The sequence below is a fragment of the Ovis aries genome, chromosome 5 (assembly GCF_016772045.2).
Source record: "Ovis aries strain OAR_USU_Benz2616 breed Rambouillet chromosome 5, ARS-UI_Ramb_v3.0, whole genome shotgun sequence".
NCBI lineage: Eukaryota > Metazoa > Chordata > Mammalia > Artiodactyla > Bovidae > Ovis > Ovis aries.
Genome location: NC_056058.1, coordinates 69,439,888 through 69,459,227, shown reverse-complemented (window position 1 = coordinate 69,459,227; position 19,340 = coordinate 69,439,888). Strand labels below are relative to the sequence as shown.

The window sequence follows — 19,340 nt, the reverse complement described above, 5'->3', positions numbered from 1 at the left end:
TAGGACAGAGTTGTTCTCGGATTCACTTTCTGGCCTTTAAGGACCCAGCTCTCCAGCGGTGCAGGTCTGCACCTGGGCAGTGTGACGCGGGAAGGACAGAGAAAGGAGACAGCTCTAGGGGAGTGTATGGAGGTGGGGCCTCAGGCCATCCACAGTCAGAGGAGGAAGGAAGGGAGCCGGTGAGCTCAGGGCCTTCCACGTCCTGCCTCTGAGGCCAGGTGAGGTACTGGGCCCGCAGGGGCCAGCTGAGGGCGCTCACTCTCGTGCCAGGGCCGGGGCGAGTTCAGCGCGTGCGGCTGAGTAGGGTTACCAACCACCGCTCCAAAAGTTGGGTGGGCCACAAGCAACGCCCAGCACCAGGCCCTTCCCCTACAAAGAGAACCACCAGCTGGCCAACAAGACTGTAGTGGGCTGACCCAAGCCTTCAACAGTGGGCACGAGATTTCCCTAAAATAAATATTAGTTCCAGCTCATCAGCTGTTGGCTATCTGTGCAGGGCATGAGTTGGGGGAGCTCAAACTCGTTAAGCAGCCCCCTTCAGACAGCCAGACCCAGCTCAGAGCCTCAAGGCAAAGGGGTCTAGAGCCACTCCAGACGCTTCCAGAGTTGCTGCTGGTAGGAAGGGAGGCCCAGGAGAGTCCTGGGCCTGAGGGCACCTGTGTGGCCACGACTGTGACTGCTGGCCACACGTCGAATCCCCAGCTGAGGGCAGGCGGGCCCTCGTGGAGGCAGAGCCTTGTCCGCTCCTGGGCCGGGGGCCGGTGGACACCAAGGAGCTCTATCTGGTACCATCTCAGGAGGTCAGGGCTCGTTCTCTTTCCGCCCCGCCCTGGTGGCCCACCCTCTGCTGCGCCTCCGCTCGGCCACTTTGTTTCCTACCACCCTCACCCCCACACAGGGCTGCCTGGAGGTGAGGAACCGGTGACTGAAGGACTTTTGCTTTTTAATGAAAACTATATAATTTAAAGCGTACAACATGTGTTTTGATATACACATACGTCGAACCTAGGTCTCATGCATTGCAGGCAGATTCCTTACCCTCTGATCTACCAGGGAAGCCTTACCTATACACAGTGAAATGATTACTACAGCTGAGCTAATTAACGTATCCATCACCCCCATCAGAATATATAGTTACCTAAGGTTTTGTTTTTGTTTGTTTTGGTGGTGAAAGCACCTGAGATCCCCTCTCTTAGCAAATTTCTAGTATACAGTGCGGTTTTTGTTTGTTTGTTTTTGGACATGCCTTATGTGGGATCCTAGTTCCCTGATGAGGGATGGAACCCACACCCTCTGCCTTGGAAGGATGGATTCTGGTCTACTGGACCACCTGGGAAATTCCTACAATGCAATTTTACTGACGATAGCCACTGTGCTGTACATTAGATCCTCATAACTTATCCGTCTTACAGAACTGTAACTTTATACCCTTTGAACAATAGTTTCCCAATTTCCTTAGCTCCCACTCCTGGTAACCACTGTTCTATTGCTTCTATGAATTCAGTCTTTTTAGCTTCCATGTGTAAGTGATACAGTACTTGTCTTTCTGTGTTTGGCTTATTTCACTTAGCATAATGCCTTCCAGGTTCATCCATATTGTTAAACATGACAAGATTCCCTTCAGTTTTGTGGTTGAATAATATGCCATTGTGTAAATATACTACAATTTCTTTATCCATTCGTCCATCAGTGGGCACTTAGTTTGTTTCCATGCTTGGCTGTTGTGAATACTGCTGCAGTGGACTTCTTGAGATGTGCACATCTTATCAACACTCTCTACCTCTGGCTCACTCACGAGTAGGGAAGCTGCTGCTGCTGCTAGGTCGCTTCAGTTGTGTCCGACTCTGTGTGACCGCATAGAAGGCAGCCCAGCAGGCTCCCCTGTCCCTAGGATTCTCCAGGCAAGAACACTGGAGTGGGTTGCCATTTCCTTCTCCGATGCATGAAAGTGAAAAGTGAAAGTGAAGTTGCCCAGTCGTGTCTGACTCTTAGTGACCCCATGGACTGTAGCCTACCAGGCTCCTCCGTCCATGGGATTTTCCAGGTAAGAGTACTAGAGTGGGGTGTCATTGCCTTCTCTGAAGTAGGGAAGAGAGGAAAGGAAAAGGAATGATGGGTTGCGCCATTTTTTCCTTTCCTTCTTTGTCATAATATGTAGTTGCTTAATACAAGTAAGCAACACCAGTAAGAAACACTGGGATAGGCTTCTCTGGTTGTTCATATTTCTCAGAACGCTACTGCCTTCTGTAGTGGGCTGAATTGTGCCCCCACCAAAGTATGTTACTTTTTATTTGGACATACGGTTGTTCTAGTTATAGTTAGTTAAGATGAGATCACAGTAGTGGGGTGAGCCCTTAATCTAGTTGAATGACTAGTGTTCTATAAGAACGCTATGAAGGTGAAGGCAGATGAAGAAGAAGCAGCTGGAAGCCAAGTCACCATGGGCTGACAGCCACCACCAGAAACTGGAAGAGGCAAGGAAGTATTCTACCCAGAGCCTCCAACGGAGCATAGCCCCATTGATACCTTGATTTCAGACTTCTGTTGTTGTTCAGTTGTTCCGTTGTGTCAGACTCTGCAACACCGTGGCGACTTCTAGGCTCCAGAATTGTGAGAGAGTACAGGTCTGTTGTTTTAAACCACACGGTTTGTGGTATTTTGTTAATAGCAGCCTTTGGGAAGCTGTCACATCTTCTTTTTGCATTTAAAGCAAGTCTAGTTCAAGTGGAAAGTATAGCGTCTCAGGGTGGTCAGTTCTTCCCGCGCTGTGACTTGCAGGTATAGATGTAATACATCTACCTTCTACTTCTTTGGATTTCACTGAACTCCTGTGCCTTGTCGGTCCCCTGGAATTCCATGCTCCCAAGGCAGCAAGGAACAGCAGACACCTATGGCACAAAGTTCCTTTGTTCACATACGTGCTCCTCTGTCCTGGACTTCGTTTACAAAACACAGGTTCAAAGATAAAACTCGCTAAGAATTTCAAGGTGTGACAGTAGAACATAAAAAGCACAAGGCCCTTCTGAGCTTCAGCCTGTGCAGCCGCATAAGCCACACACCCAGGAATTGACCCAATGAGAGGGAAATTTACTTTTTCTTATCTTTTGTGCCTTCTAGATGCCATGCTACCTTTTTAATTGAAAAGAGTAGTATGGGCCTGCTTTATAAATATCCTCGGTTTTCAAGTTTTGTTCGAAAAATGGTCCTTTTAAAAATTCATCCTGCTGGGGTCTCAGACCTAATCTGTAGAGTTTTAAGTCAAGAATTTCTAATCGAGGATCATAAAGGATTTGGTCAATGTTCTTTTGACTCTGTAGAGCACAGAACTAGAGAGATTTTAAAGGGTTGGACCGGTTTTTGGTTAAAGACCAAAGTGGTAAACAAGGCTTATGTCTCAAAGTTTATAGCCCAGATGTCTTCCTTCTGTCCCTATAAACTGAGCCAGGCTTCGTGCTTTTGGTCCTAAATGGAGCAATGCAAACCATTAAGACACTAAGGAAATAAGGGGCGGGCGGAGGGGGGTGGATAAATTTGGAGATTGGGATTTACATACACACATTATTATGTATAAAATAGATAACTAATAAGAATTTACTGTAAAGCATAGGAAACTCTACTCACTACTCTGTAATGGCCTATATGGGAAAAGAATCTAAAAAAAGAATGTATATGTATAACTAATTCACTTTGGTATATGCCTGAAACTAACACAACATTGTAAATCAACTATACTCCAATAAAAATTTTAGAACAAACAAACAAACAGACAAAGGCTCTATGGAAATACTACTCAAAGTCTAGCCTCAGCTTAGGACCTGCAAAGCTGTGTGCCTGAAGAATTTGTATCATGGACCCCCCTGCCACCCAGGATATTTACTGTAATGTGATTATGGCAGCAAGACTGGAGACAATGTAAGTGTCCAGCAGAAGAAGAGTGGGTCCATATATCATGGTGGATGGATCTATGCTATGCGACTATGGGGTAACTGTGGAGCTTCCCTGATGGCTCAGTGGTAAAGAATTCTCCTGCAATGCAGGAGATGGGGGTTCTATCCCTGGGTTGGAAAGATCTCATGGAGAAAGAAATGACAACCCCCGCTAGTATCCTTGCCTGAAGAATTCCATGGACAGAGGAGCCTGGTTCAGTACAAAGCGTCACAAAGAGCCAGACATGACTGATCTACTGAGTACACAGGCTAACTGTGCAGCTCTATGGGCACTGCCACGGGACAACCAAGAGGGAAAAACGAGATGCAGAATGGTGTGTTCCATACGCTGCCATTCATGTAAAGGGGAAAGGCATGGGTATTCATGTTGGTAAGTGTGTGGATGACTTCTGGAAGGAAACATCAGGCGCTGCTTATCCTTGGGGAGGAGATCAAAGCCTGGGAGCAGGATGAGAACACATCCTTTTCACCATAAATATTTATTTATAATGTGAGAGCTTGTATCCTATGAGGGGGAAAAAGACAAAGGAAAGTTAAAGTGTAAAAAAAAAAAAAAAAAAAAAAGAAAGTTAAAGTGACCAGCTGAAAATAAAAAGTGAAAAGTTGATAATATTAGATTGATTTGTCCTCTGAGGAAGATTGAAAAGATCAGAGAAAAAAAAATTATTTTCTCATTTTATACATGGGAAAGTTTTAGATAGGTAGGATGGTCTTGCTTTAAATCTTTGGTTCCCATCCTGTGAGTTTCAGAGATTGGAAGTGGAAAGGCAGTAATTGGTTCATAGTTCATATTTAATAAAATTGTAGGTTTTGAATGAATGAATGAATACTCCTTGGCTTATTTACTTCTCATAATGCAGTGAGTGGGAGAAATAACTCCAGTTGCATTTTTCCTCTGTCATCTACCATAGGAAGCCTCTTCTGCTAAGGGCACCGACATCATTTCTACCTGTGGACAGGACTCACTACCAAAACCATCAGTGCAACATGTTTTTATCTTTCAGAGACACAGGGAAAATGAGAGACTCCTGAGAATTATATACAAAAGACTGAAGAATATGAATGATGTTTAGTATCCTCTTAAAATAGCCCTGGAAGAAAAGATCAAAGTCTCTGCATCTCGCTCACCTATTGGGACTCTGGATAACTGAGAACCTGAAGTTAGGAAGAGAGAACTCCAAATCAATGAACAATAAAGACCTGACCTCCTTTGGTGTAGCCTGAGAAAGAAATAATACTGCTATGAAAAAGATAAAACCAAATCAGAAACAAAACAACCCTGTGAATTGTTATTCAATGGAAGGCCACTCTGTAAATACATCAAGTGATTTTTTAAAAATAGCATTCATTATTTTCTTCTGATTGTGAAAGTAATGCATGTTTCTTAAAGAAAATTTAGAAAACTCAGATATACTAGAATAAAAACTAAATTAAAATTTCCCATAATATTACCACTCTGATTACACAGGATAATGTTTTAAAAATGCTTGTTCCTTGGAAGAAAATCTATGACCAACCTAGGCAGCATATTAAAGAGCAAAGACATTACTTTGCCGATGAAGGTTCCTCTAGTCAAGGCTATGATTTTTCCAGTAGTCATGTATGGACGTGAGAGTTGGACTATAAAGAAAGCTGAGCACATAAGAATTGATGCTTTTGAACTGTGGTGTTAGAGAAGACTCTTGAGAGTCCCTTGGACAGCAAGGAGATCCAACCAGTCCATCCTAAAGGAAATCAACCCTGAACATTCATTGGAAGGACTGATGCTGAAGCTGAAACTCCAATACTTTTGCCATCTGATATAAAGTACTGACTCATTGGAAAAGACTCAGATGCTGGGAAAGGTTGAAGGCAGGAGGAGAAGGGGACAACAGAGGATGAGATGGTTGGATGTCATCGCCTACTCCATGGACATGAGTTTGAGTAAGCTCTGGGAGTTGGTGATGGACAGGGAAGCCTGGCGTGCTACAGTCCTTGGGGTCACAAAGAGTCGGACATGACTGAGCGACTGAACTGAACTGACTGAATGTTTTTATGGACATTTTTTTTTTTGAATGTGTGTATGTGAGCATAATGTATAATTGGGATCATAATCTAATCTGCTTTTTCACTTAATATCTTGTGAACATTTCCTCAGATAATTATTTATTCTCTTAAAAAATGTTGAGCCAAATTAATATTTAACCAGTTCCTGTTCACTATAATGGAAAAGATTTGTGATGAAACTCCCTGTAAAGAAATCTTTGTACTCATATGCTTATTTTTTAGAGTGAATTTCCAGAAGTGGAATAGTTGGATCCGGTGATACTTTTTTAAGGCGGTTTTTTTTTTTTAGTTTGAGGAAGTTTATTGTTATATTTTTACAATAATAGATGAGGCACAACTGTCTCCTGCTTTTCCAGCATCTCAATATAAAAGACAATAATCGAGTGTATCAGTGAAAGTAAAAAAAAAAAAAAACAAAAAAAACGCAAAGCCTAAGGTTTTGGAGAGAAAAGTGACAACAATCTATGTGCAGAAAGGGTGTAAATGGTTTTACCTGAGCCTTGCAAATATCGATCTTTGTCTCTGATGAAGACTTGAGGGCCGGGCACCTTCCAGGAATAAGAAGCCCGCTCAGCTCACCACGAAGTGGAGGAAGCCCTGCCGCAGGGGAGAATGTGGGTCAGTTTTGTGGGCCATGCAGGGCCCAGGCCCTTGGGCTGTGTCCTCTGCTTCCCAGTCAGCTTAGAACTGCGTCTGAATACAATTATATTGTCTATCAGAAGACGGTGTTAATTTTCATTCCCACCAACACTGTATTTGTCAATCCTGTATATTGTGCTTTAAAAAATTCTTGTCAGAGATACACCCCGTTTCTAACGTCTTGGCTAGTGAGTATGAGCATTTAAAAAAAGCTTTTTTAAAAATGATAATTGTCCATCTGAATTTCCTCTTTCATGCATGCCTGTTCATCCATTCCTGCCTCTCAGGTGCTAGTGTTTTACATAGTGATTTACAAGAGGTCTATATGGTAAGATCAACCATGTCACATTTGTTACCAACATTCTCTCCGGTTTACCATTTGCCTTTTTGGTGATATTTGATGGCTGAGTGCTGAGTGCTAAGCCACTTCAGTGTGTCCGTCTATGTGATCCCATGGACGCAGGCTCCTCTGTCCATGGGATTCTTTGGGTTTATTTACTCAAATCTATATATACTCATCCTGGCCTTTTGTTTCTTCCTGTGCCTTAACCTCTAGACCTTCTCGTCTGAAATAAATCACCTACGTTTTCTTTCTTAATTTCTTAGTGGTCTGGCCTACGTCACACATTTAAACCTAAGTCAGCCAGCCCACACTGACTGGAAACATCTCACTGTCTAGGGAACCTAAGTACAGCAATCAGTCCTCCAGGTGAGCTAAAGCTGGCTCACCCTACCCTAAAAAATAGGACCTCGTCAATCATGCCCTGTTTCCTCCTTCTTCTAACACTCTGCATAACTATCTCTCTTTTAAAATTTCTAATTAGAGGATAATTACTTTACAATATTGTAATGGTTTTTGGTATATATCAATACGAATCGGCCATGGGTATATACATATGTCCCCTCCCTCTTGAGCTCCCCTCCCACCTCCTTCCCCATCCCTCCCCTCTAGGTTATCACAGCGCACCAGCTTTGGGTTCGCTGCCAATCACCTCAAGGTGTTTGAGTCAGACACCAAAATCCCACCGGCTATCTACTTTATATATGGTAATATATATGTTTCAATGCTATCCTCTCAAATTTTCCATCTGGTGCTCTCCATCCCCCTCTGTGTCTGTTCTTTTGTCTGTGTCTCCTTCGCTGCCCAGCAAGTAGGATCATTAGCATTAACTTTTTAGATTCCATTATTATGCATATAAAATTCACTTTTGCCCAAAATTCCTTGGGAAGAATGTTCCACTGTTTCTAAGGCACTGTACTCTCCCAATCCATGAATTATTTTCCCTTAAATAAATAACATCAAACCATCACTAAATTGTTTTAATTTTATCATTTGACAGGTTCTTATTTTTAGTTTGATAATGGTTTAAATAAATCCCTAATTTTACTTTTTTCCCTCAAATTAACTAATTTCCCTTGGCCAGTTTATTGAAGAATTTATCCTTTTCCCCTTAAAAGTGAAATGCCACATTTATCATAGTTAGTTTCTAAGTATGTGGAATATATTTCTAAACTTTCGATTAATCCACTGACACCTACCCATTCTTGTGTCAACACCACACTGTTTGAATCATAGATCTGCGATATGTTTTAAGATTTGGCAATATATAGCTCTATCCCTCATTTTTAAAAGATAAAAATCTTAGCTTTACTCATTGATATTCTTCCATTTAAGTGTTAGAAAAAGAAGTGTTGTCATCCCTCCCCCACCCCCCATCTACCCACAATTGTTAGAATTTTATTTAAAAAGTTAATTTGTGCAAAGTTGGTATTTTCACCTTTTTCTATTTCCTCAAACTTTTCTTATTCTGCTCAACCTTTATAATTTCTTTATTAAGAGCCTGTATTTATTAATGCTTATTCATTGTTATTTTTCACTTTTACAAGGTGTTTTTTTTTTTAACATTAAAACTTCTCTTTAAGCACCTATTGAAGCTTATCAAAGCTGATTTAAAAATTTCTTTCCAGCTGGGTACCTGCCTGTAGGAAACTAGTCAGAAACCAAAGCCTCCTTTGTAGCAGCTAGTTATTGAGTGTTTGTTTTATACTTGGCATGGGGATTATCCCTTTATACGAATTATCTTATTTAACGATGCAGTATCTCCAGCAGATTGGTGTAGTTTTTATTCCCAATTTTCACATGAGGGTGGGTTCCCAGAGAGTCTGAGGAACATGGCAAAAGTCATCCAGTCGGTAGCTGGAATTGAAACGGGTGACTCTCCAAAAGTATCACAAAAAGCAATCAATTTGTTGTTCCATCAGAGGGGCTGGTTCAAGGGAGTGTCTTTCCGAAAACAAATTAAAACTAAATTAAAAAGACAGTGCTTCCATCCACCTGACCCTCCAGAAACACTGGTTTTCTCCCAATGTAACGAGTAGATCTATACTTTGCAGGAGCACAAAACAAAATCCGTTGATTTACTGAGCCTCCTTCAGAAACAAGGACTCTTGGATAATCAAGAGCGGGTTTGGGGGGCTTCCGTGGGAATTTTACATTTAGACAGCCATCTCCGCATTTCAGGACTAGTTAAAAAGAAAAAACAGGTGGAACCGACTAAAGGTAGGTAAGAACAGCGCACGCGAGAGACAGAACTTTCTGGGGGCATCCTGCCCGCGTCCTTCACGAGCGGCGCGCGCAGGTGGCGCCGCGGTCCCAGCGCTGCCCGCGTGAGCACACGGGTGTCCAGGAGACCACCGGGAGTCCCCGCGAAGGTGAGAGGAAGCTTTCCACCCAGGCGGGGGTGGAGTGCGGACTGGAAAAACAGCCAGCTCTGGCGAAAGAAAGACTCCAATTCCCAGCCCCCAGCCCCGCGGGGTGCGGGGGCCGGCGGCGCATGCGCGAGGCCCGGCCCCCAATTCCCCCAGCGAAGGAGGGAGGCCCCCGGCGGCCCGGAGGCTGCGAGCCGCGGCGGGACCCGAGCGCAAGCAGGGGCGCGGCGGCGGCACGGGCGAGCAGGGCTACGGAGGCGGCCGTCGAGAGCTTGGAGCGCCCCGCGCCAGGGCCGCCTTTGCTTGCAGGCACCCGAGGGCACAGCCGGCTCGGCCCTGGGAAGAGCCCGGCGCCCGCAGCCCCCCACCTCCGGAGAGGGATGCGTGAGTTTCGCCCCGGCTGGAGGGCAGGATGTGGGAGCAGGACAAAGGCTGGGCGGCGGGGGAGGAGTTGGGGACGGCGAGCCGGTGGCGGCTGCCGGAGCCCCGGCCTCTGGAGAGCTAGCGGAGTCTGCAACTTTCTGTGCAACTTTTGCAAAAAGGAAGATAAAATTTCTGCAAGTTGTTGCAGAGCTTCAGGTCGCCTCAGGTCCCACGAGTAAAGGGGAGGGGACGGTGCAGCCTTCTTGGGATAGGAGGCGACCGTCCTCCGCTGAGTGGTGCAGAAGGGGGCGCCCGGCAGAGGCCCGAGCCGAGGACAAGAGAGGATGGGGATGCCGGGGTAGGAGCTGGGGGGCGCGCTTCGGGCTCTGAAGTTGCCTGTGTCCACTCAGGGTGTGCCCTCAAAACCCGGTAGCCTCGGAGAGCGGCGCTGCAGACGCGATGATGGATGAGCCGTGGTGGGAAGGGCGCGTCGCCTCGGACGTCCACTGCACCCTGCGCGAGAAGGTCAGTCCCTCCCCGTCCTTGTCACTCGCAGGACTGGGTATGTAAAGTCCCTTTCGCTCTTGACTCCATATCTTCGGGTCGCCCTGCGTCGGAGCTAGGAACTCCCGGTGCCTTTCTTTCCTTCTGCCCTTAGCCTCCTCCGGGGACAGTCGCGGGAAGAAGGGGAATGAGAAACGGGACTGGAGAGCTTAAATTGGTTTTTCTGCATAGGAGCCCAGAGTTCTTAGACAACTAAACTGTACTGCTTAAGGTGGTATTTCCCATAGTATTGTCACCCGAGATTATTTTAAAGGATACATGAACGGACTTAAAAAAAAAAAAGTTATCGTGTATTGACTGTGCAATTTAAAAACATGTATCTAGCAATCTCTGTGTAGAATAAATGATGCTGATTTTCCATTTATTGTAACGATATAGCAGTTCCTTTAAATATGTTTCTTTAAGTAAAAGTAGTAACATGATATAAAGAACAGTTAGGTTAATACTAGACTAAGACATATGTAGTTATGCCCCACCCCCAAAATATCTAGGATGGGACTGAATAAGATTTTAGAAACACTAGTCTAAAGGAGAGGCTACAGAACTAGGAGAATGGGGAGAAAACCAGCACTCCCCTGCCAGTGTGCCTCCACTGGCAGAAGATGGGGACAGCTGAAATATGATCTCTGCTCTCCCCCACCCCTTAAAGGGAGAAGTGCTGATAGGCTCTGGGAAGGTGGCGGACTGCAGGTGGGTTAGAGGTATGGCCTGTGTGTCTTGTCTCCTGCCCCTGAGCTGAGACTGGGAAGGGTGGTTTGGGGAACAGATGTGTAATGAAAGGTGTGTATGGAGAAGGCAATGGCACCTCACTCCAAAACTCTTGCCTGGAAAATCCCATGGATGGAGGAGCCTGGTAGGCTGCAGTCCATGGGGTCGCAAAGAGTCAGACATGACTGAGCGACTTCACTTTCACTTTTCACTTTCATGCATTGGAGAAGGACATGGCAACCCACTCCAGTGTTCTTGCCTAGAGAATCCCAGGGACAGAGGAGCCTGGTAGGAGGCCGTCTATGGGGCTGCACAGAGTTGGATGTGACTGAAGCGACTTAGCAGCAGCAGCAGCATTGGTTTCCTAGGGCTGCTGGACAAGCTACCACAAACCTGGGGCCTTAATAAAAATGTGCTCTCTGACAGTTCTGGAGGCTGGAAGTCCGCAGTTAAGGTGTTAGCAGGGCCACATTGCTCCTTGGCTTTCCTTGGCTGGTAGATGCATCGCTCTGCCTCTGCCTCTTGTCACATGGTGTTCTGTCGGTATGTCTGTCTGTGCCTCTGTTTTCTCACCTTATAAGGACACCAGTCGTTGGAATGGGGGCTGCTTGACCTCATCTTAATTTAATTAATTACATCAGAAAAGACCCTATTTCCAAATAAAGCCATTCTGAGGTTCTGGGTAGACATGAATTTTGGGGGGACGCTATCCAACCCAGTACAGCGAGGGGTAGGTCTCCTTAGTGAGTCCCTGGGTCACATCCAGTGCATTTGCACCCAATGTCTGTGGAGTTCTGCCTAAAAAGTCATTAGCTATTCAGAGTTTTTTCCTCATGAGGGGGTAGCTGTATTCCAGTCCAATTATCTTATCTTGTTTCCTGTACCTAGTAGTCCATCTCTGTTTTGCATTGCTTGTCAGGCTGCGGCTTTCCTCTGCTTCCCTTGGTTTTTCTCCCCAGAACAGTACGGCCCAAGGTGCAAGCATAGCAAGGCATATGGAAAAGAAATCCAGATCTTGGTGGTTCAGGTAACATGCCGGCAGTGGGAGTGGTAGACCAGGTAGTAAGGTCTTGGTCCTTTTCTGGAGGTGGTGGCTAGATGAATTAGTGAGGCCTGCCGTAAAAACGGGGCTTGCTTGTTCTTTGCAGGTGCCAGTGGTTGTCAGCTCTGCTGGTAGCTTAGGGGAATGGCTTTGACCTCATTGGTTCCTTTCTGGCAGGAAGGATTTCTGAGAGCAGTATAAACTCAACCAGCTCAGTTACCTGAGAATCCTCGACCTTTTGTATATAAATAAGAATGTTCTCATCGCTCCTTCAGCCACTCAAAGGAGCAGGGCAGGCAGTTCCCCATTAATTGTACCTCACCCATGTCATGTTAGTTCACTGTTGGCCTGCCTGCCTTGAGGGAGGATGGGTTTGTCCAGGTCTTACGTGTTAGAGGTTGAAAACTCACTTGAGTTAGTGCTCAGAGCCACCTGTGACTTGAAACTGGTCTTATTAGTTCCTTTTTCTTTTTAATTGACATATAGGTAATTTATGATGTTGTGTCAATTTCTAGTGTACAGCAAACTGATTCAGCTATGCATATATATATATACACACACACACACACATATTGTTTCATATTCTTTTCCATTATAAGATATTAAATATAGTTTCCTGTGCTATAAACAGTGGGACTTTACTGTTTATCCATTCTCTATATAATAGTTTGCATATGCTAATCCCAAACTGTTGGTTTATCCCTCTCCTCCCCCTTCTCCCTTTAGTAACCATAACTTTGTTTTCCAAGTTTGTGAGTCTATTTCTGTTTTGTAAGTAAATTCACCTGTATCATATTTTGGATTCCACATGTAAGTGATATCATATGGTGTTTGTCTTTTCCTTTCTGATGTAACTTCACTTGATATGGTAATCTCTAGATTCATCCGTGTTGCTGCAAATGGCATTATTTGATTCTTTTTACGGCTGAGTGGTATTCCATTGTATATATATCACATCTTCATTCATTTGTTGATGGACATTTAGGTTGCTTCTGTGTCTTGGCTATTGTAAATAGTGCTGCTATAAACATTGGGTTGTGAATGGCGTTTCAAATTTGTGTTTTTTTTCTGGGTATAAACCCAGGAGTGGGATTGCTGGATCATATGGCGCCTCAATATTTGTTTTTTTGAGGAATTTCCATACTGTTTTCCATAGTAGCTGCACCGATTTATATTCCCACCAACTGTTAAGGAGGATTCCCTCTTCTCTACACTATTTCCAGGATTTTTATTGTTTGTAGACATTTTAATGATGGCCATTCTGAGTAGTATGAGGTGATACCTCAATGTAGTTTTGACTTTCAGTTCTCTAAAAATCACTGATATTGAGCATTTTTTCATGTAACTAATGGTCATCTGTCTGTTTTCTTTGGAGAAATGTCTGTTTAGGTCTTCTGCCCAATTTTTGATTGCGTTGTTTGGTTTTTTGTTATTGAGTTATATAAGCTGTTTGTATATTTTGGAAATTGAGCCCTGTAGGTCACATCATTTGTGAATATTAAAGTACTCTTTGAGCATCCTACCTGGCCCTACTGCTTCTGTTGAAGCAGCCTTAGAGCTCCTCCTCATTTAACTACTTTTCTGGTGGGGCCTGGGGGTGCCCCCCCAGTACAAGGGAGTCAGGATTCTTCCCCATCATACCTGTGGCCTTGAACTTCTTCACTGAACATGAGAGAGGAGCAGATCATCCCCACCAGGCTGGTGGTGACAGTGAGGCTGTTGGTGATGTTTTTCAGGCATATGGCCCAGGAGTGTTCGGATTAGACTGACTCCCACTTTTTTTTCTTTATTTTTTGCCAAAAGATGCATCCAGCCATTTTAAATGAGCAGGTTCTGGGTACATATGATGGAATTAGGGCAGGGGATGGCTCTCAGCTTGAGGCCCAAGTTCATGGTCCTTCAAGCCTCTCTCCCCTCCCCAAAGTGTCCTGGCCCCAACCTCATGCTTCCCTCATGGTCCTGTTACCTGTGTCCTTCTCACCAGACTGTGAGCCTCTCACAGGCGTGCCGCATGCTGTGTGATATCTCAGCTTTACCAGACCAGCGTGCGGTATGGAGGGAAGACAAGGGGTGTCCGCTGCTTCACCTGTTGCAGGCACAGCCATCGGGGAGCACAGAGGCGAAGGACCAGGCTCAGGTGGACTTCCTGGGGCACTCGAATGGTGGTGCAGGAGTGCTTCCCAGGAGCCCTCTGTCGGGTCGCCCTGGCCTGGCGGGGCCTGTCCATGTGAGTGGCTGCAGTGCTGGCCGTGGTGCCAGGGACAGGATCAGGTGAAGGCTGCCTCCTGGCCTCCTATAGCCTTGACAGTAGATAGTCTCATTCTCTTCTGGGATAATGTGGGGGTGGGAGTGGGAAGGAGAGGAATAGAGGAGAGAGTAGGAAAAGAACTCCCCACAAAGACAGACCTACTGCCCTGGACCAAAGTCCTACATTGGGATTGTAGGAAAAGAGCTACAGGTTTAGCCCGAATAATAGAAACCTAGATCATTCCTCCCACACTTCTGCTGGGAGGTTCCATTTTCCTCCCTGAATTTTGTTTTTGGACGAGCAGTACAGTAGATAGAACTCACTCTGGTCTCCTTTTGACTTACGTCCATTTTACACATAATCATCATTCCAGTTAGCAGGAAGTGCTTATGTTAGTAAAACAGAATGTTTAAGAGCTCTCATCACTGTGATTTAAGGCTTCTTGGGTATGTGGAAGACTTTCTGAATATGGGGATTTCAGAGGATTACTTGGGGAAGAAGTACCCCCACCCTCCCGAAGCCACGTCGACAGCGCTGGTAGCTTTCTCTTCCAGGACTCTAGGAACCTGTGTGCCAGAGGCCTACTCCTCCTCCAGCCCCGTCTTCCTCCATCAGGCATTCACCTTCTCCCAGGATCAGAGTCACGTGGTACCGTTGGGGTCTTCTCCATAACCCCAGATTTGAGATCTTCAGAGCAAGCAGCCATGGAATGTATATTCCCTAAAACAGCCAGTTTTCTCTTCCCAGCCAGTTTTCCTGAAGCTGGCTTTCTTGTACACTTAAAGGCCTTTAACTGTGTGAGACTGTGTTCTTTGAACCAGTGGAGTGTTAAAGGACATTTTTACTGATCTGTGACTAAATTTACACAGAGAAATTCTGAAACACCAACAGAAATGATGTTTAGTGATGATAATGTTAATGGCTACTGTTTCTTGAGCACTTCCTATGTTTCAGACAGTGTGCCAAGCGCGCCCCTGTATATTATCTCACTTACACCTCATATTTGCCCCGGTTCTGGGACTGACCCTGTAGATGGAAACTATGAGACAGAGTGTGTCAGTAACTCTCGTGAGATCAAAACCCTGCTTGTATCACAGCCTGAACATTAATTTGTTTGGGAGAAAACCACCCATTTCAACCAAAAATAGAAGTACAGCACCAGGAACAATCAAGGCTCTGCCCTCCATGACACTGTAGGCTCTGTATCTTAGTTTGTGGTCCGATGGCTCTCCAAGGGCTAGGTTCTCCCTAAACCATCCTGAAAAACCTGGGCATTGGGAATTGCTGACTCCCAGGGCAGGGCCTCGCTTATCTGGTCCTGGTGGGTCCCCTGCCACACTTGTGCATGGGGCTTCTCACCTTGAAGTGATCTGGCTTCCGCTGTTGCCTGCCCCCGGGGTGCACCTGGGGGGCTGCTCCTATTTCTCCCGGCCCAGAAAAGGATGAGATGCCTCGGGATCTTCCTCTTCCTGGAACTCTGACAGCTGCATGTGCTAGGGTCTCACCCCAGCTCTGTTCTTCACCTGGATTAAAACCACACTGTCTTCTAGTGACCCCTAAAGTGAGTACATTCTTTTATTTTTCTTTTCCAACATCAGTAGTCCCTCTTCTCACTGTTTCCCTTACATTCCTTGAATGTCCCCACTGCAGAGCTGAACATCTGTCTCCTTATAGAAGGTGTTGACCCAGGTTACCTCTTACTTGGTTTTTCTATTCTCTTCCCCTCGTTTTTGGGTTTCTGCACCCCCAGGGAGCAGTTCTTCCTAAATCATGAGGCACACCCAGGTCCACCCATGAGAAAATGTTCCACATACGGGGATGTGTCTGGCCAGCTTAGTTCCAGGAATGTGTCACCCAGGCCTTTCAACCCCAAATGCTGGCTGGGACAAGCCCTTGGGGACTGACAGGGGCGCCTTGTGGCGGTGGTCTTCAAGTGGGAGGACAGCCAGCCCAGAGGTAAGGGTGAAGCTTTTAGCGGAAGCGGAAGTCTCTGGCGTGCATCCTCCAGAGCCTCTGCAGGCTGCCCTGGAGGTGTGTGCAAACAGAGGATGGAAGGTGGATTTAGAAGTGGCGTTCAGAGGCAGGAGGAGATGGCCTTCAAAGTGGCATCTGCTTGCAGACTCACTGACTCCTCTGCCTTACCTGTATTCTCTAGGAAGCTGGGAACAAAACTGAACCAGAACTTGGCATTTTCTCCCTAGTCCTGGCAGCCTTAGACTGTGGAAGCCCCCAGTGTGCCCTCAACACTCAGCTGAGACTAGATCTTTGCACGTTATCCATAATCTGTGGAAGAAGCAGATTATCTCGAAGGCTCCGTTTCATCTGTAAACCAGGAGAGTGATTCCTGCTCCCTGCCTCCCAGGTATCCTGGGAGAAAATGGGTATGGGTATCCTCCTTCCGTCTCCTGGGCCTCTGGGTTGTGGAGTGGGGAAGGGTCTTGGCAGGCATCCTAGTTGGCTGGGGAGGTCTGTGCTCCCTAAGTGAAGGGAGGACAGTTAAGACTTTGGGTTGGCTCTGTGCCCTTGCCCTTGACTTGTTCTTTGTCTTCCTAAACCACACAGCCCCTTGGGTAAAGGGAGTGCAGCCAGCAATTCTCTCTGTGAGAACGTGCCAGAAAGAGGTGACATTGTTGGTCTGCTATTTCTTTCTTTTCTTTCTTTCTCTTCTTTTGGCCATGTTACGCAACTTGCAAGATCTTAGTTCCCTGACCAGGGATTGAACCCATGCTCCTGCAGTGGAAGCACTGGGTCCTCACCACTGGGTGGCCAGGGATTTCCCTTCATTTTTAAAAAAAAATTATTGAACACACAAAGTACGTTTTTTGTTTCTCTAGGAAACTACGAAAATAAATACAAGCAAACAGAAGAAAGTAATACTCCCCCCACGATCCCACTCCTCGGAGAAATCTGTTGACATTTTAGTGTCGGTCCTTCTGTCCTTGTGTGTGTGTGTCATCGCATTTTTATAGAGCTTTTACTTAGTGAAGATGGAAAATACCTTTTCTTAAAACACTGTTGATTTCATAATATATCATGCACACACATTTCCATATCATTCTTCTTCACCCAATCCTGATTATTGGACTTTTGCAAAAAATTTGAAACAATTCCTTGTGTTTATTTAGAATAGACAATATAAGAACATGAAAGAAAGGAAAAAACACATATGAAAGGTTGGATGGTGAAGAGGCTCTAGTTCCTTCCCTGAAAGGTATCACTGACTCCAGTTTCTCCTGAATCTTTCCAGAGTTACCCTGTGTGTGAACAAGCCATGTGTGTGTGTTCTGACCCAAGTGGTAGTAGAATTTATACACTTCCCTGTACCATTTGATTTTTTAAATGTTTACATTTTAATAATTTAAATATCTTTATGAAACCACCAACAGAAGCTCCATGACCAGAAGGGAATTTTTTTGGTCTTTTCTGCTCACTGTAACAATAAAGGTATAGTGTAGATACTCAATATATTTGTGTTGAATGAAATGTTTCTTTTTGGCCATTTTTTATCCAAATGTATACATTTATTTTATATAAATGTTGTCATAGTGTATTACAGTATGTTATAGTTTCATAACAATTTTTTTGTTAACTGTATATGCTAAATAACTTTCTAAGTTAACTATTGGTCAACAGGTATCATGCATAATGTTTTATGGTATGGATATACCATGATTGGATTAACTCGTTTCTTTGTTGAATACGTAAATGGAGCTGCTTATTCATTTTTTTAAGCTGAAGTTAATTTATATATGATACAACACACAGATCTTTAAGTGGTTATGCAGTTTTGAGCAAGTTTTGACAAATGTATATACATGTAGCAACCACCATTGTCAAGAGATGAAACATTGCCATCAACCTAGAAAGTTCCCAGGTTCCTTTTCTCAGTCACTCACCCCATCTTGCTCCCAGCACCAGGCAGTCACTGAGCTGTTTTTTGTCTGTGTGGATTAGTTTCTCTTTTCCAGAGTGGAAATGGAGTTACATGTGTATGCTCTTTTCTGTCTGTCTTTTTAAACTTAGTTTTTTAACACTTTTGAGATTCACCTGTGTTGTGTCTATTAGGAGTTTGTTTCTTTTTTATTGCTGAGTAGTATTCCACTGCATGTATATTAGATAATTTGTCCATCCCCCTCTTGATGGCCTTTTGGGTCATTTCTCTTGTTCCATTTGATTTTATACAACACTGCAGTGCTGATCCCGCTCTGCTGTCTATGAGTGTGCTCATGAGAATAAATGCCTAGAATGGAATTGCTTGTCACAGGGTATGATTTTAAGAACTTTGTATTTCATCAGTTAATAAATTCTCAAAAGTTGCACCAGCTTTCACTCGAACCAGTGGTGTGGGAGGGTGTCTGCTTCCCAGTAACTTTGCCAACGCTGGTATTAGCCTTTTCTAGAAGTCCAGTGACTTCCCTGGTGGTCCAGTAGTTAAGAATCTGCCTTGCAATGCAGGGGATGTGGGTTCAATCCCTGGTTGGGGAATTAAGATCCTACATACCTGGAGTAACAAACCCACACACCAGAACTACTGAGCCTGCGAGCCAAACTTCAGCGAAGAGCCCACATGCTGCAACTAAGACAAATAAAATAAATGGTAAAAAAAGAAAAAGTCTGTTCTGTTTTAATAGGTCAAAATGGTGTCTCTTGTCTGTGTTTAAAAAGAATCAGGAACTCTGAATAGGAAAAGTACTACAAGCTACAAAGGAAGGGGTAGAGAACTCTAAACACTTTCCAGGATCCGGGGAGGCCCATCTGCAGCAGAGAACCATCCTGAGACTCACGTCATGCTGGGGGAGGCCTGCTCACCTGGAACTCAGGCCACAGAACTCTCCAACACTCCCTGAGCCCCGCCACCGCAGTGTGTACTTCCCTCCATCCTCACATGGCAGTTACTTGGAAACTGAATCCTGAGGCTGAATTTGAATTGTCCTGAGGCACTGGCCCCTTTGTAGGTCACTGGAGCAGATGGTACCAGAGCCTGGACGTTCTCTTGGTAGGGACATCCCTGCTGGTAGCACCAGCTACTTACTGAGTCGACAAGTGATCATCTGGTGACTTGAGTGGCTGGGGT

The 19,340-nt window shown here is 45.0% G+C and overlaps 1 protein-coding gene across 2 annotated transcripts in view; it reads left to right on the top strand.

Moving 5' to 3' along the window:
• Positions 1-9,495: 9,495 nt before the first annotated feature.
• CCNJL (cyclin J like) overlaps positions 9,496-19,340 on the top strand; it is a 64,790-nt gene continuing 54,945 nt past the window's right edge. The window contains exons 1-2 of one of the 2 annotated variants that reach the window (XM_004009544.5): positions 9,496-9,725; positions 10,115-10,229. In XM_004009544.5, coding sequence (XP_004009593.2) covers positions 10,164-10,229 — 66 coding nt within the window. In that variant the 5' untranslated portion in view covers positions 9,496-9,725; positions 10,115-10,163. Of the gene's footprint in view, positions 9,726-10,114; positions 10,267-19,340 lie in introns of both variants that reach the window. The other variant, XM_060416604.1, reaches the window with a different exon arrangement.